The 17,773-nt window shown below is 40.2% G+C and overlaps 1 protein-coding gene and 7 non-coding genes across 8 annotated transcripts in view; all 8 read right to left on the reverse strand.

Moving 5' to 3' along the window:
• Positions 1 to 856: 856 nt before the first annotated feature.
• LOC119162118 (uncharacterized) overlaps positions 857 to 17,773 on the reverse strand; it is a 231,908-nt gene continuing 214,991 nt past the window's right edge. Inside the window, exon 5 of the mRNA XM_037414622.2 lies at positions 857 to 1,420. Within this exon, the coding sequence (XP_037270519.2) occupies positions 1,288 to 1,420 (133 nt within the window). The 3' untranslated portion in view covers positions 857 to 1,287. The remainder of the gene's footprint in view (positions 1,421 to 17,773) is intronic.
• Positions 3,032 to 3,104, reverse strand: TRNAT-CGU (transfer RNA threonine (anticodon CGU)). The gene has a single exon. It is a non-coding gene; the product is annotated as a tRNA-Thr (tRNA).
• On the reverse strand, positions 4,875 to 4,947 carry TRNAL-CAA (transfer RNA leucine (anticodon CAA)). The gene has a single exon. It is a non-coding gene; the product is annotated as a tRNA-Leu (tRNA).
• Positions 7,558 to 7,630, reverse strand: TRNAS-UGA (transfer RNA serine (anticodon UGA)). Its single transcript has one exon. It is a non-coding gene; the product is annotated as a tRNA-Ser (tRNA).
• Positions 11,117 to 11,189, reverse strand: TRNAL-CAA (transfer RNA leucine (anticodon CAA)). The gene has a single exon. It is a non-coding gene; the product is annotated as a tRNA-Leu (tRNA).
• Positions 13,342 to 13,414, reverse strand: TRNAL-CAA (transfer RNA leucine (anticodon CAA)). Its single transcript has one exon. It is a non-coding gene; the product is annotated as a tRNA-Leu (tRNA).
• Positions 15,186 to 15,258, reverse strand: TRNAS-UGA (transfer RNA serine (anticodon UGA)). The gene has a single exon. It is a non-coding gene; the product is annotated as a tRNA-Ser (tRNA).
• TRNAL-CAA (transfer RNA leucine (anticodon CAA)) lies at positions 16,753 to 16,825 on the reverse strand. Its single transcript has one exon. It is a non-coding gene; the product is annotated as a tRNA-Leu (tRNA).

A 17,773-nucleotide genomic window follows, 5' to 3' on the forward strand; every position in this document is an offset into this window, starting at 1 on the left:
AGCGCTCGTGCCATCCCTTTGTGTGCGTGTTTTTTGCGAAACCTGGTGTGCGCTGCCGTATGCTGTAACGAAAAAGAAGGTAGAAAATGACAAGACAGAAAACGTACCCTTTTATAGTACAGTAAAGCAAGTTTAGTTTGTCGTGTGGCGTAGAAACAGCGTCATCTTCATGAACTGCCACGCACTCTCTTCGCAGTCTTCTACAAATTATTGATCTTCTTACTTTTCTGCTTCCCTCCCACAACACGTGCGCTCGTTTCTCCACCAAGAAATGCAATAACGACGACAGGTGAGAGATCCGCGTTTAAGACATCAGCGATCCCACAAATCCCGGTGCGTCAGCGTTGTGGATCAGTGTGGCCAACAATGAGGTTCGCCCAATTTCTTTCGGACATATGTGCTGTCGGAGCTTTGCAGCAAGGTGGTTATTGCTAAGCTTTGCCCGGTTTTATTGATTGAACATTATCACCAAGAAACGTGCCCTCTAGCTCTGCTGCCCCCGAGCTTTACACGACTTGGTGCAGGCTGTGCAGTTTTTGTCTTTAATTTTATTGCCTATCAGTCAGGTTCGTCCTGCCCTCATACTGCACTATGCCAATCTTGGTTTGGGTGGTACCAGATCAACAGTCGCCGAGGTGTAGCCAGATAGATAGATAGATGGATAGATAGATAGATAGATAGATAAATGAATAGATAGATAGATAGATAGATAATAGATAGATAGATAGATGATAGATAAATAGGCAAATTATAGATAGATAGATAGAAGGATAGATAGATAGATAGATATATAGATAGATAGATAGATAGATAGATAGATAGATAGACTCCTAGCAATTGGACTACAGAGCACCAATGTGTGAAAGCAACCTTTATTGTAATTGACGACACTATTTTATAACCGAAGCAGTGATCGTCACACGAGTATTATATCAACTCGGCGCAAATAATTTGACGTATAAAAATTTTCTCAGTTTTTTCACTTTGTCCGTGGTCTAAATGTAGCAAAACTGAAAATTAGGGGGGGGGGGAATCTACTAGCCTTGCGCGAAACAAACAGCACACAACAAAACAGAAGTAATATAATATGTGCTTCAAGTAAATGAATTATTTGCATCTAAATATGAAAAAGCAATTTACGACTACTACAAGTCAGGCGATCTAAGCTGTGGAATGACGGCAATGAAGCGAACATCAATATTGTTCCTTCCACGTTGGAGATGAGTCCAACCAGGAAACAAGGACGTTCTGACGACTTCTCACTTTGGGTCGGCCAGCAGACGAGGGTTATTCCTCCTTGGCAGTGGTCGGAGGAGCCATCTCGGGCTTCTTGTCGCGCTGCTCCCCTGCCTGCGATCCTGCAGATGAAGCTCTGTGTGCGGAAGCCAGCCCTGTGTTTCCGTCGGCGCCGGCTATTTCTCTGAAAATAAATAATAGCAAATACGGACTGAGAGCATGTCTTCTGACTTGTACCTCAAAGGCACCAACAGTTTAAACTTGTATTTATATGCAGAAGTATATATATATATATATATATATATATATATATATATATATATATATATGAGAAAGAAGTGTATACCTAAGGGCTCGTTTTTCCGTGTTTTAACACAATAATAATGAGATCTAACAGACAGTAAAGCCAAGGAATGTACAGGGGAAGTTATTACAACCAATGGAATGTAAATAAGAAGAAAGAAGAAAGAAAAGTGGATGAAAAAATAACCAGCCATGAGCAGGAATCGAACCTACGACCTTCGAATAACGCGTTCGATGCTCTAACCACTGAGCACACCACAGCGGCCTTCCCTCTATCCACGTTTTTTTGGGTTTATATGTGAATTTAGAAGTAGGAGTGACAGTCAGCGTCATCTATAGGCCAAACGACGAGTGTGAAAACACTCTTATGCGCATGTTTGGCGTCACGTAGCACGTGAACTTATTATGAGCGGGCAGCTGATTAATTTTCCCTCTTATACAACCTAAAAACACCAAGTCTGCCAGTACGAGACCCTCGTTCAATGAAATAAGGGAAAGAAATGTATACCTAAGGGCTCGTTTTTCCGTGTTTTAACACAATAATAATGAGATCTAACAGAGAGTAATGCCAAGGAATGTACAGGGAAAGTAATTACAACCAATGGAATGTAAATAAGAAGAAAGAAAAAAGAAAAGTGGATGAAAAAATTACCAGCTGTGAGCAGGAATCGAACCTACGACCTTCGAATAACGCATTCGATGCTCTAACCACAGAGCAATCACACCGGCCGTCCCTCCATCCACTGTTTGGGGTTTATATGTGAATTTAGAAGTAGGAGTGACAGTCAGCGCCATCTATAAGCCAAACGACGAGTGTGAAAACACTCTTATGCGCATGTCTGGCGTCACGTAGCACGTGAACTTATTATGAGCGGGCAGCTGATTAATCGTCCCTGTTATACAACCTAAACACACCAAGTCTGCCATTACTAGACCCTCGTTCAATGAAATAAGGGAAAGAAGTGTATACCTAAGGGCTCGTTTTTCTGCGTTTTAACACAATATAATTGAGATCTAACAGACAGTAATGCCAAGGAAAGTATTGGGGAAGATATTAGACCAAATTTTAATATAAATACGAAGAAAAGTGGGTGAAAATATAAGTTGCCGTGGGATCCTGCCCACGGCAAGTTATCTTTTCACCCACTTTTCTTCGTATTTACAATAAAATTTGGTCTAATATCTTCCCCTATACTTTCTTTGGCATAAGGGTCTGTTCGATCTCATTAATATTGTGTAAGAAATCGGAAAAACGAGCCCTTAGGTATAGACTTCCTCCCCTATATATATATATATATATATATATATATATATATATATATGTAAGGGAGAGAAGTGTATACCTAAAGTCTCGTATTTCCGTGTTTTAACAAAATAATAATGAGATATAACAAACAGACAGCAATGCCAAGGAATGTACAAGGGAAGGTATTAGAACCAATGGAATGTAATTAAGAAGAAAGAAGAAAGAAAAGTGGATGAAAAACTTACCAGCTGTGAGTAGGAATCGAACCTACGACCTTCGAATAACGCGTTCGATGCTCTAACCACTGAGCTATCACAGCAACCGTCCCTCAATCCACTGTTTGGGGTTTATATGTGAACTTAGAAGTAGGAGTGACAGTCAGCGCCATTTATAAGCCAAACAACGAGTGTGAAAACACTCTTATTCGCATGTTTGGCGTCACGTAGCACGTGAACTTATTAGGAGCGGGTGCTGATGAATTGTCCCTCTTATACAACCTAAACACACCAAGTCTGCCAGTACGAGACCATCGTTCAGTGAAATAAGAAAGAGAAGTGTATACCTGAGGGCTCGTATTTCCGTGTTTTAACACAATATTAATGAGATATAACAGACAGTAATGCCAAGGAATGTACAGAGGAAATTATTAGAACCAATGAAATGTAAATAAAAAGATAGAAAAGTGGATGAAAAAATAACCAGCCGTGAGCAAGAATCGACCTTACGACCTTCTTATATCGCGTTCGATGCTATAACCACTGAGCTACCACGGTGGCCTTCCCTCCATCCACTTTTTTTTTGTTTATATGTGAATTTTAGAAGTAGGAGTGTCAGTCAGCGCTATCTATAAGCCAAACGACAAGTGTGAATACATTCTTATGCGCATGTTTGGCGTCACGTAGCACGTGAACCTATTATGAGCGGGCAGCTGATTAATTTTCCTTCTTATACAACCTAAACACACCAAGTCTGCGAGTACGAGACCGTCGTTCAATGAAATAAGGCAAAGAAGTGCATACCTATGGGCTCGTTTTTCCGTGTTTTAACACAATAATAATGAGATCTAACAGAGAGTAATGCCAAGGAATGTACAGGGGAAGTCATTACAACCAATGGAATGTAAATAAGAAGAAAGAAAAAAGAAAAGTGGATGAAAAAATAACCAGCCGTGAGAGGGAATCGAACCTACGACCTTCGAATATTGCTTTCGGTGCTCTAACCACTGAGCTACCACAGCGGCCTACCCTCTATCCACTTTTGTTTGGGTTTATATGTGAATTTTGAAGTAGGAGTGACAGTCAGCGCCATCTATAAGCCAGACGACGAGTGGGAAAACACTCTTATTCGCATGTTTGGCGTCACGTAGCACGTGAACTTATTATGAGCGGGCAGCTGATTAATTGTCCTTCTTATACAACCTAAACACACCAAATCTGCCAGTACGAGACCCTCGTTCAGTGAAATAAGGGAAAGAGGTGTATACCTAAGGGCTCGTATTTCCATGTTTTAACACAATAATAATGAGATATAACAGACAGTAATGCCAAGGAATGTACAGGGGAAGTTATTAGAACCAATGGAATGTAAATACGAAGAAAGAAGAAAGAAAAGTGGATGAAAAAATTACCAGCTGTGAGCAGGAATCGAACCTACGACCTTCGAATAACGCATTCGATGTTCTAACCACTGAGCTACCACAGCGGCCTTCCCTCCATCCACTTTTTTTGTTTATATGTGAATTTTGAAGTAGGAGTGACAGTCAGTGCCATCTATAAGCCAAACGACGAGTGGGAAAACACTCTTATTTGCATGTTTGGCGTCACGTAGCACGTGAACCTATTATCAGCGGGCAGCTGATTAATTGTCCCTCTTATACAACCTAAACACACCAAGTCTGCCAGTACGAGACCCTCGTTCAGTGAAATAAGGGAGAGAAGTGTATACCTAAGGGCTCGTATTTCCGTGTTTTAACACAATATTAATGAGATATAACAGACAGTAATGCCAAGGAATATACAGGGGAAGTTATTAGAACCAATAGAATGTAAATAAGAAGAAAGAAGAAAAAAAAGTGGATGAAAAACTTACCAGCCGTGAGCAGTAATCGAACCTACGACCTTCGAATATTGCGTTCGATGCTCTAACCACTGAGCTACCACGGCGGCCTTCCCTCCATCCACTGTTTGGAATTTATATGTGAATTTAGAAGTAGGAGTGAGAGTCAGCGCCATCTATAAGCCAAATGACGAGTGTGAAAACACTCTTATGCGCATGTTTGGCGTCACGTAGCACGTGAACTTATTATGAGCGGGCAGCTGATTGATCGTCCCTGTTATACAACCTAAACACACCAAGTCTGCCATTACGAGACCCTCGTTCAATGAAATAAGGGAGAGAAGTGTATACCTAAGGGCTCGTATATCCGTGTTTTAACACAATAATAATGAGATATAACAGACAGTAATGCCAAGGAATGTACAGGGGAAGTTATTGTAACCAATGGAATGTAAATACGAAGAAAGAAGAAAGAAAAGTGGATGAAAAAATTACCAGCTGTGAGCAGGAATCGAACCTACGACCTTCGAATAACGTATTCGATGCTCTAACCACTGAGCTATCACAGCGGCCGTCCCTCCATCCACTGTTTGGGGTTTATATGTGAATTTAGAAGTAGGAGTGACAGTCAGCGCCATCTATAAGCCAAACAACGAGTGTGAAAACACTCTTATGCCCATGTTTGGCGTCACGTAGCACGTGAACTTATTATGAGCGGGCAGCTGATTAATTGTCCCTCTTATACAACCTAAACACACCAAGTCTGCCATTACGAGACCCTCGTTCAATGAAATAAGGGAAAGAAGTGTATACCTAAGGGCTCGGTTTTCCGTGTTTTAACACAATATAATTGAGATCTAACAGACAGTAATGCCAAGGAAAGTATAGGGGAAGATATTAGATCAAATTTTAATGTAAATACGAAGAAAAGTGGGTGAAAATATAAGTTGCCTTGGGATCCTGCCCACGGCAAGTTATCTTTTCACCCACTTTTCTTTGTATTTACATTAAAATTTGGTCTAATATCTTCCCCTATACTTCCCTTGGCATTAGGGCCTGTTCGATCTCATTAATATTGTGTAAGAAATTGGAAAAACGAGCCCTTAGGTATACACTTCTTTCCTTATATATATATATATATATATATATATATATATATATATATATATATATATATAAGGGAAAGAAGTGTATATCTTAGGGCTCGTATTTCTGTGTTTTAACACAATAATAATGAGATATAACAGACAGTAAGGCCAAGGAATGTACAGGGGAAGTCATTACAACCAATGGAATGTAAATAAGAAGAAAGAAAAAAGAAAAGTGGATGAAAAAATAACCAGCCGTGAGAGGGAATCGAACCTACGACCTTCGAATATTGCTTTCGATGCTCTAACCACTGAGCTACCACAGCGGCCTACCCTCTATCCACTTTTGTTTGGGTTTATATGTGAATTTTGAAGTAGGAGTGACAGTCAGCGCCATCTATAAGCCAAACGACGAGTGGGAAAACACTCTTATTCGCATGTTTGGCGTCACGTAGCACGTGAACCTATTATTAGCGGGCAGCTGATTAATTGTCCCTCTTATACAACCTAAACACACCAAGTCTGCCAGTACGAGACCCTCGTTCAGTGAAATAAGAAAGAGAAGTGTATACCTAAGGGCTCGTATTTCCGTGTTTTAACACAATATTATTGAGATATAACAGACAGTAATGCCAAAGAATGTACAGAGATAATTATTAGAACCAATGGAATGTAAATAAAAAGATAGAAAAGTGGATGAAAAAATAACCAGCCGTGAGAGGGAATCGAACCTACGACCTTCGGATATCACGTTCGATGCTCTAACCACTGAGCTACCACAGCGGCCTACCCTCTATCTACTTTTGTTTGGGTTTATATGTGAATTTTGAAGTAGGAGTGACAGTCAGTGCCATCTATAAGCCAAACGACGAGTGGGAAAACAATCTTATTCGCATGTTTGGCGTCACGTAGCACGTGAACCTATTATTAGCGGGCAGCTGATTAATTGTCCCTCTTATACAACCTAAACACACCAAGTCTGCCAGTACGAGACCCTCGTTCAGTGAAATAAGGGAGAGAAGTGTATACCCAAGGGCTCGTATTTCCGTGTTTTAACACAATATTAATGAGATATAACAGACAGTAATGCCAAGGAATGTACAGGGGAAGTTATTAGAACCAATGGAATGTAAATAAGAAGAAAGAAGAAAGAAAAGTAGATGAAAAAGTTACCAGCTGTGAGCAGGAATCGAACTTACGACCTTCGAATAACGCGTTCGATGCTCTAACCACTGAGCTATCACAGCGGCCGTCCCTCCATCCACTTTTTGGGCTTTATATGTGAATTTAGAAGTAGGAGTGACAGTCAGCGCCATCTATAAGCCAAACAACGAGTGTGAAAACACTCTAATTCGCATGTTTGGCGTCACGTAGCACGTGAAATTATTATGAGCGGGCAGCTGATTAATTGTCCCTTTTATACAACCTAAACACACCAAGTCTGCCAGTACGAGACCATCGTTCAGTGAAATAAGAAAGAGAAGTGTATACCTAAGGGCTCGTATTTCCGTGTTTTAACACAATATTAATGAGATATAACAGACAGTAATGCCAAGGAATGTACAGAGGAAATTATTAGAACCAATGGAATGTAAATAAAAAGATAGAAAAGTGGATGAAAAAATAACCAGCCGTGAGCAAGAATCGAACTTACGACCTTCGAATATCACGTTCGATGCTATAACCACTGAGCTACCACGGCGGCCTTCCCTCCATCCACTTTTTTTGGTTTATATGTGAATTTTAGAAGTAGGAGTGTCAGTCAGCGCCATCTATAAGCCCAACGACAAGTGTGAATACATTCTTATGCGTATGTTTGGCGTCACGTAGCACGTGAACTTATTATGAGCGGGCAGCTGATTAATCGTCCCTGTTATACAACCTAAACACACCAAGTCTGCCATTACGAGACCCTCGTTCAATGAAATAGGGGAGAGAAGTGTATACCTAAGGGCTCGTATATCCGTGTTTTAACACAAATATAATGAGATATAGCAGACAGTAATGCCAAGGAATGTACAGGGGAAGTTATTGTAACCAATGGAATGTAAATACGAAGAAAGAAGAAAGAAAAGTGGATGAAAAAATTACCAGCTGTGAGCAGGAATCGAACCTACGACCTTCGAATAACGCATTCGATGCTCTAACCACTGAGCTATCACAGCGGCCGTCCCTCCATCCACTGTTTGGGGTTTATATGTGAATTTAGAAGTAGGAGTGACAGTCAGCGCCATCTATAAGCCAAACAACGAGTGTGAAAACACTCTTATGCCCATGTTTGGCGTCACGTAGCACGTGAACTTATTATGAGCGGGCAGCTGATTAATTGTCCCTCTTATACAACCTAAACACACCAAGTCTGCCATTACGAGACCCTCGTTCAATGAAATAAGGGAAATAAGTGTATACCTAAGGGCTCGGTTTTCCGTGTTTTAACACAATATAATTGAGATCTAACAGACAGTAATGCCAAGGAAAGTATAGGGGAAGATATTAGATCAAATTTTAATGTATATACGAAGAAAAGTGGGTGAAAATATAAGTTGCCTTGGGATCCTGCCCACGGCAAGTTATCTTTTCACCCACTTTTCTTCGTATTTACATTAAAATTTGGTCTAATATCTTCCCCTATACTTCCCTTGGCATTAGGGTCTGTTCGATCTCATTAATATTTTGTAAGAAATTGGAAAAACGAGCCCTTAGGTATACACTTCTTTCCTTATATATATATATATATATATATATATATATATATATATATATATATATATAAGGGGAAGAACTGTATACCTTAGGGCTCGTATTTCCGTGTTTTAACACAATATTAATGAGATATAACAGACAGTAATGCCAAGGAATGTACAGGGGAAGTTATTAGAACCAATAGAATGTAAATAAGAAGAAAGAAGAAAGAAAAGTGGATGAAAAAATTACCAGCTGTGAGCAGGAATCGAACCTACGACCTTCGAATAACGCGTTCGATGCTCTAACCACTGAGCTATCACAGCGGCCGTCCCTCCATCCACTTTTTGGGCTTTATATGTGAATTTAGAAGTAGGAGTGACAGTCAGCGCCATCTATAAGCCAAACAACGAGTGTGAAAACACTCTTATTCGCATGTTTGGCGTCACGTAGCACGTGAACTTATTATGAGCGGGCAGCTGATTAATTGTCCCTCTTATACAACCTAAACACACCAAGTCTGCCAGTACGAGACCCTCGTTCAATGAAATAAGGGAGAGAAGTGTATACCTAAGGGCTCGTATTTCCGTGTTTTAACACAATAATAATGAGATATAACAGACAGTAATGCCAAAGAATGTACAGGGGAAGTTATTAGAACCAATGGAATGTAAATAAGAAGAAAGAAGAAAGAAAAGTGGATGAAAACATTACCAGCTGTGAGCAGGAATCGAACCCACGACCTTGGAATAACGCGTTCGATGCTCTAACCACTGAGCTATCACAGCGGCCGTCCCTCCATCCACTTTTTGAGCTTTATATGTGAATTTAGAAGTAGGAGTGACAGTCAGCGCCATCTATAAGCCAAACAACGAGTGTGAAAACACTCTTATTCGCATGTTTGGCGTCACGTAGCACGTGAACTTATTATGAGCGGGCAGCTGATTAATTGTCCCTCTTATACAACCTAAACACACCAAGTCTGCCAGTACGAGACCCTCGTTCAATGAAATAAGGGAGAGAAGTGTATACCTAAGGGCTCGTATTTCCGTGTTTTAACACAATAATAATGAGATATAACAGACAGTAATGCCAAAGAATGTACAGGGGAAGTTATTAGAACCAATGGAATGTAAATAAGAAGAAAGAAGAAAAAAAAGTGGATGAAAAACTTACCAGCCGTGAGCAGTAATCTAACCTACGACCTTCGAATATTGTGCTCGATGCTCTAACCACTGAGCTACCACGGCGGCCTTCCCTCCATCCACTGTTTGGAATTTATATGTGAATTTAGAAGTAGGAGTGACAGTCAGCGCCATCTATAAGCCAAACGACGAGTGTGAAAAAACTCTTATGCGCATGTTTGGCGTCACGTAGCACGTGAACTTATTATGAGCGGGCAGCTGATTAATCGTCCCTGTTATACAACCTAAACACACCAAGTCTGCCATTACGAGACCCTCGTTCAATGAAATAAGGGAGAGAAGTGTATACCTAAGGGCTCGTATATCCGTGTTTTAACACAATACTAATGAGATATAACAGACAGTAATGCCAAGGAATGTACAGGGGAAGTTATTGTAACCAATGGAATGTAAATACGAAGAAAGAAGAAAGAAAAGTGGATGAAAAAATTACCAGCTGTGAGCAGGAATCGAACCTACGACCTTCGAATAACGCATTCGATGCTCTAACCACTGAGCTATCACAGCGGCCGTCCCTCCATCCACTGTTTGGGGTTTATATGTGAATTTAGAAGTAGGAGTGACAGTCAGCGCCATCTATAAGCCAAACAACGAGTGTGAAAACACTCTAATTCGCATGTTTGGCGTCACGTAGCACGTGAACTTATTATGAGCGGGCAGCTGATTAATTGTCCCTCTTATACAACCTAAACACACCAAGTCTGCCATTACGAGACCCTCGTTCAATGAAATAAGGGAAAGAAGTGTATACCTAAGGGCTCGGTTTTCCGTGTTTTAACACAATATAATTGAGATCTAACAGACAGTAATGCCAAGGAAAGTATAGGGGAAGATATTAGATCAAATTTTAATGTAAATACGAAGAAAAGTGGGTGAAAATATAAGTTGCCTTGGGATCCTGTCCAGGGCAAGTTATCTTTTCACCCACTTTTCTTCGTATTTACATTAAAATTTGGTCTAATATCTTCCCCTATACTTCCCTTGGCATTAGGGTCTGTTCGATCTCATTAATATTGTGTAAGAAATTGGAAAAACGAGCCCTTAGGTATACACTTCTTTCCTTATATATATATATATATATATATATATATATATATATATATATATATATATATATATATATATATATATATATATAAGGGAAAGAAGTGTATACCTTAGGGCTCGTATTTCCGTGTTTTAACACAATATTAATGAGATATAACAGACAGTAATGCCAAGGAATCTACAGGGGAAGTTATTAGAACCAATGGAATGTAAATAAGAAGAAAGAAGAAAAAAAAGTGGATGAAAAACTTACCAGCCGTGAGCAGTATTCGAACCTACGACCTTCGAATATTGCGTTCGATGCTCTAACCACTGAGCTACCACGGCGGCCTTCCCTCCATCCACTGTTTGGAATTTATATGTGAATTTAGAAGTAGGAGTGACAGTCAGCGCCATCTATAAGCCAAACAACGAGTGTTAAAACACTCTTATTCGCATGTTTGGCGTCACGTAGTACGTGAACTTATTATGAGTGGGCAGCTGAATTATTGTCCTTCTTATACAACCTAAACACACCAAGTCTGCCAGTACGAGACCCTCGTTCAGTGAAATAAGGGAGAGAAGTGTATACCTAAGGGCTCGTATTTCCGTGTTTTAACACAATATTAATGAGATATAACAGACAGTAATGCCAAGGAATGTACAGGGGAAGTTATTAGAACCAATGGAATGTAAATAAGAAAAAAGAAGAAAGAAAATTGGATGAAAAAGTTACCAGCTGCTAGCAGGAATCGAACCTACGACCTTCGAATAACGCGTTCGATGCTCTAATCACTGAGCTATCACAGCGGCCGTCCCTCAATCCAATGTTTGGGGTTTATATGTGAACTTAGAAGTAGGAGTGACAGTCAGCGCCATTTAAAAGCCAAACAACGAGTGTGAAAACACTCTTTTTCGCATGTTTGGCGTCACGTAGCACGTGAACTTATTATAAGCGGGTGCTGATGAATTGTCCCTCTTATACAACCTAAACACACCAAGTCTGCCAGTACGAGACCATCGTTCAGTGAAATAAGAAAGAGAAACGTATACCTAAGGGCTCGTATTTCCGTGTTTTAACACAATAATAATGAGATATAACAGACAGTAATGCCAAGGAATGTACAGAGGAAATTATTAGAACCAAGGGAATGTAAATAAAAAGATAGAAAAGTGGATGAAAAAATAACCAGCCGTGAGAGGGAATCGAACCTACGACCTTCGGATATCGCGTTCGATGCTCTAACCACTGAGCTACCACAGCGGCCTACCCTCTATCCACTTTTGTTTGGGTTTATATGTGAATTTAGAAGTAGGAGTGACAGTCAGCGCCATCTATAAGCCAAACAACGAGTGTTAAAACACTCTTATTCGCATGTTTGGCGTCACGTAGTACGTGAACTTATTATGAGTGGGCAGCTGAATTATTGTCCTTCTTATACAACCTAAACACACCAAGTCTGCCAGTACGAGACCCTCGTTCAGTGAAATAAGGGAGAGAAGTGTATACCTAAGGGCTCGTATTTCCGTGTTTTAACACAATATTAATGAGATATAACAGACAGTAATGCCAAGGAATGTACAGGGGAAGTTATTAGAACCAATGGAATGTAAATAAGAAAAAAGAAGAAAGAAAATTGGATGAAAAAGTTACCAGCTGCTAGCAGGAATCGAACCTACGACCTTCGAATAACGCGTTCGATGCTCTAATCACTGAGCTATCACAGCGGCCGTCCCTCAATCCACTCTTTGGGGTTTATATGTGAATTTAGAAGTAGGAGTGACAGTCAGCGCCATCTATAAGCCAAACAACGAGTGTGAAAACACTCTAATTCGCATGTTTGGCGTCACGTAGCACGTGAAATTATTATGAGCGGGCAGCTGATTAATTGTCCCTCTTATACAACCTAAACACACCAAGTCTGCCATTACGAGACCCTCGTTCAATGAAATAAGGGAAAGAAGTGTATACCTAAGGGCTCGTTTTTCCGTGTTTTAACACAATATAATTGAGATCTAACAGACAGTAATGCCAAGGAAAGTATAGGGGAAGATATTAGATCAAATTTTAATGTAAATACGAAGAAAAGTGGGTGAAAATATAAGTTGCCTTGGGATCCTGCCCACGGCAAGTTATCTTTTCACCCACTTTTCTTCGTATTTACATTAAATTTTGGTCAAATATCTTCCCCTATACTTCCCTTGGCATTAGGGTCTGTTCGATCTCATTAATATTGTGTAAGAAATTGGAAAAACGAGCCCTTAGGTATACACTTCTTTCCTTATATATATATATATAGTTATATATATATATATATATATATATATATATATATATAAGGGAGAGAAGTGTATACCTTAGGGCTCATATTTCCGTGTTTTAACACAATAATAATGAGATATAACAGACAGTAATGCCAAGGAATCTACAGGGGAAGTTATTAGAACCAATGGAATGTAAATAAGAACAAAGAAGAAAAAAGTGGATGAAAAACTTACCAGCCGTGAGCAGTAATCGAACCTACGACCTTCGAATATTGCGTTCGATGCTCTAACCACTGAGCTACCACGGCGGCCTTCCCTCCATCCACTGTTTGGAATTTATATGGGAATTTAGAAGTAGGAGTGACAGTCATCGCCATCTATAAGCCAAACAACGAGTGTGAAAACACTCTAATTCGCATGTTTGGCGTCACGTAGCACGTGAAATTATTATGAGCGGGCAGCTGATTAATTGTCCCTCTTATACAACCTAAACACACCAAGTCTGCCAGTACGAGACCCTCGTTCAGTGAAATAAATAAGGGAGAGAAGTGTATACCTAAGGGCTCGTATTTCCGTGTTTTAACACAATATAATGAGATATAACAGACAGTAATGCCAAGTAATGTACAGAGGAAGTTACTAAACCAATGGAATGTAAATAAGAAGAAAGAAGAAAGAAAAGTGGATGAAAAATTTACCAGATGTGAGCAAGAATCGAACTTACGACCTTCGAATAACGCGTTCGATGCTCTAACCACTGAGCTACCACAGCGGCCTTCCCTCCATCCACTTTTTTTTTGGTTTATATGTGAATTTTGAAGTAGGAGTGACAGTCAGTGCCATCTATAAGCCAAACGACGAGTGGGAAAACACTCTTATTCGCATGTTTGGCGTCACGTAGCACGTGAACCTATTATCAGTGGGCAGCTGATTAATTGTCCCTCTTATACAACCTAAACACTCCAAGTCTGCCAGTACGAGACCCTCGTTCAGTGAAATAAGGGAGAGAAGTGTATACCTAAGGGCTCGTATTTCCGTGTTTTAACACAATATTAATGAGATATAACAGACAGTAATGCCAAGGAATGTACAGGGGAAGTTATTAGAACCAATGGAATGTAAATAAGAAGAAAGAAGAAAGAAAAGTGGATGAAAAAATTACCAGCTGTGAGCAGGAATCGAACCTACGACCTTCGAATAACGCGTTCGATGCTCTAACCACTGAGCTATCACAGCGGCCGTCCCTCCATCAACTTTTTGAGCTTTATATGTGAATTTAGAAGTAGGAGTGATAGTCAGCTCCATCTATAAGCCAAACAACGAGTGTGAAAACACTCTTATTCGCATGTTTGGCGTCACGTAGCACGTGAACCTATTATGAGCGGGCAGCTGATTAATTGTCCCTCTTATACAACCTAAACACACCAAGTCTGCCAGTACGAGACCCTCGTTCAGTGAAATAAGGGAGAGAAGTGTATACCTAAGGGCTCGTATTTCCGTGTTTTAACATAATATTAATGAGATATAACAGACAGTAATGCCGAGGAATGTACAGAAGAAAATATTAGAACCAATGGAATGTAAATAAGAAGAAAGAAGAAAGAAAATTGGATGAAAAAGTTACCAGCTGCTAGCAGGAATCGAACCTACGACCTTCGAATAACGCGTTCGATGCTCTAATCACTGAGCTATCACAGCGGCCGTCCCTCAATCCACTGTTTGGGGTTTATATGTGAACTTAGAAGTAGGAGTGACAGTCAGCGCCATTTATAAGCCAAACAACGAGTGTGAAAACACTCTTATTCGCATGTTTGACGTCACGCAGCACGTGAACTTATTATGAGCGGGTGCTAATGAATTGTCCCTCTTATACAACCTAAACACACCAAGTCTGCCAGTACGAGACCATCGTTCAGTGAAATAAGAAAGAGAAGTGTATACCTAAGGGCTCGTATTTCCGTGTTTTAACACAATATTAATGAGATATAACAGACAGTAATGCCAAGGAATATACAGAGGAAATTATTAGAACCAATGGAATGTAAATAAAAAGATTGAAAAGTGGATGAAAAAATAACCAGCCGTGAGCAAGAATCGAACTTACGACCTTCGAATATCACGTTCGATGCTATAACCACTGAGCTACCACGGCGGCCTTCCCTCCATCCACTTTTTTTTGGTTTATATGTGAATTTTAGAAGTAGGAGTGTCAGTCAGCGCCATCTATAAGCCCAACGACAAGTGTGAATACATTCTTATGCGCATGTTTGGTGTCACGTAGCACGTGAACCTATTATCAGCGGGCAGCTGATTAATTGTCCCTCTTATACAACCTAAACACACCAAGTCTGCCAGTACGAGACCCTCGTTCAGTGAAATAAGGGAGAGAAGTGTATACCTAAGGGCTCGTATTTCCGTGTTTTAACACAATATTAATGAGATATAAAAAATTCGACCTCCCAACTAACATATCATCGGATATCAGAATCTTCGCTGATGACTGCATGCTCTACAGACCTATAAACTGTCCTAACGATCACTCCATCCTTCAAGATGATCTGAACACTATTTCTAACTGGTGCAGCACTTGGCTTATGAGGTTGAATACTAATAAGTGTAAAGTTGTTTCTTTTGGACGTAAACAGGTCATATCTAACTTCACTTACCATATGCAATGTGACAGGCTCTCCACGGCGACTTCTTACAAGTATCTTGGCATCCACCTTACACCAGGGCTTTCCTGGTTTGATCACATCACTAACGTTTGTGCAAAAGCCTCCAAAACATTGGGGTATTTACGCCGAAACCTTCGTCGTTGTCCCACTAACATTCGCAAAATGTCTTACCTAACTTTCGTCCGCCCGCAACTTGAATATGCCTCATCTCTTTGGTCCCCTTCCGCTCAGTATCAAATTAACAAGCTGGAAACAATCCAGAACAGAGCCACCCGTTACATTTCTAGAAACTATGACATCAATTCCAGTGTGACTCAGCTTAAACTCCATCATTCCCTCCAAGCATTAAATGTTCGTCGTCACGTGTCCTTGTTATGCCTATTTCATGAGTACGTCTACAGTAACAAAACATCGTCGTTGCACCTTCAACGCCCGCTCTACACGTCACGCAGATTACATAACCATCTCAGCTTCACTCGCATTTTTGGAAACACGAACGCGTTCAACACATCCGCACTACCACAAGCCATCCGCCTGTGGAATGATCTTCCCGACGATATCGCCTCTGATAGCAACCCCAACACGTTTCGGCAAAAAGTTCAGACGCATTTCCTTAATATTTCATCTTGACGTTCTTTTACTTCTTTTCCGAGGGTTTTTATGTCACGGAGTGTTCTTATATACTTCATCGCCATGTTTTACGTATTGCTGACTTATTGCTTTGTTAATTTTTTTTTGTTATTACTAACCGACATTGTACCGTTTTTATTTTGAAATTTACATGCGATTTTCACTGTAACCCCCCTTACTCAATGCCTTCTGGCCTGTAAGGTATTTTCAATAAATAAATAAATAAATAAATAAATAAATATAACAGACAGTAATGCAAAGGAATCTACAGGGGAAGTTATTAGAACCAATGGAATGTAAATAAGAAGAAAGAAGAAAAAAAAGTGGATGAAAAACTTACCAGCCGTGAGCAGTAATCGAACCTACGACCTTCGAATATTGCGTTCGATGCTCTAACCACTGAGCTACCACGGCGGCCTTCCCTCCATCCACTGTTTGGAATTTATATGTGAATTTAGAAGTAGGAGTGACAGTCAGCGCCATCTATAAGCCAAACGACGAGTGTGAAAACACTCTTATGCGCATGTTTGGCGTCACGTAGCACGTGAACTTATTATGAGCGGGCAGCTGATTAATCGTCCCTGTTATACAACCTAAACACACCAAGTCTGCCATTACGAGACCCTCGTTCAATGAAATAAGGGAGAGAAGTGTATACTTAAGGGCTCGTATATCCGTGTTTTAACACAATAATAATGAGATATAACAGACAGTAATGCCAAGGAATGTACAGGGGAAGTTATTGTAACCAATGGAATGTAAATACGAAGAAAGAAGAAAGAAAAGTGGATGAAAAAATTACCAGCTGTGAGCAGAAATCGAACCTACGACCTTCGAATAACGCATTCGATGCTCTAACCACTGAGCTAACACAGCGGCCGTCCCTCCATCCACTGTTTGGGGTTTATATGTGAATTTTGAAGTAGGAGTGACAGTCAGCGCCATCTATAAGCCAAACAACGAGTGTGAAAACTCTTATGCCCATGTTTGGCGTCACGTAGCACGTGAACTTATTATGAGCGGGCAGCTGATTAATTGTCCCTCTTATACAACCTAAACACACCAAGTCTGCCATTACGAGACCCTCGTTCAATGAAATAAGGGAAAGAAGTGTATACCTAAGGGCTCGGTTTTCCGTGTTTTAACACAATATAATTGAGATCTAACAGACAGTAATGCCAAGGAAAGTATAGGGGAAGATATTAGATCAAATTTTAATGTAAATACGAAGAAAAGTGGGTGAAAATATAAGTTGCCTTGGGATCCTGTCCACGGCAAGTTATCTTTTCACTCACTTTTCTTCGTATTTACATTAAAATTTGGTCTAATATTTTCCCCTATACTTCCCTTGGCATTAGGGTC

Source organism: Rhipicephalus microplus, chromosome 3 (assembly GCF_043290135.1).
Source record: "Rhipicephalus microplus isolate Deutch F79 chromosome 3, USDA_Rmic, whole genome shotgun sequence".
NCBI lineage: Eukaryota > Metazoa > Arthropoda > Arachnida > Ixodida > Ixodidae > Rhipicephalus > Rhipicephalus microplus.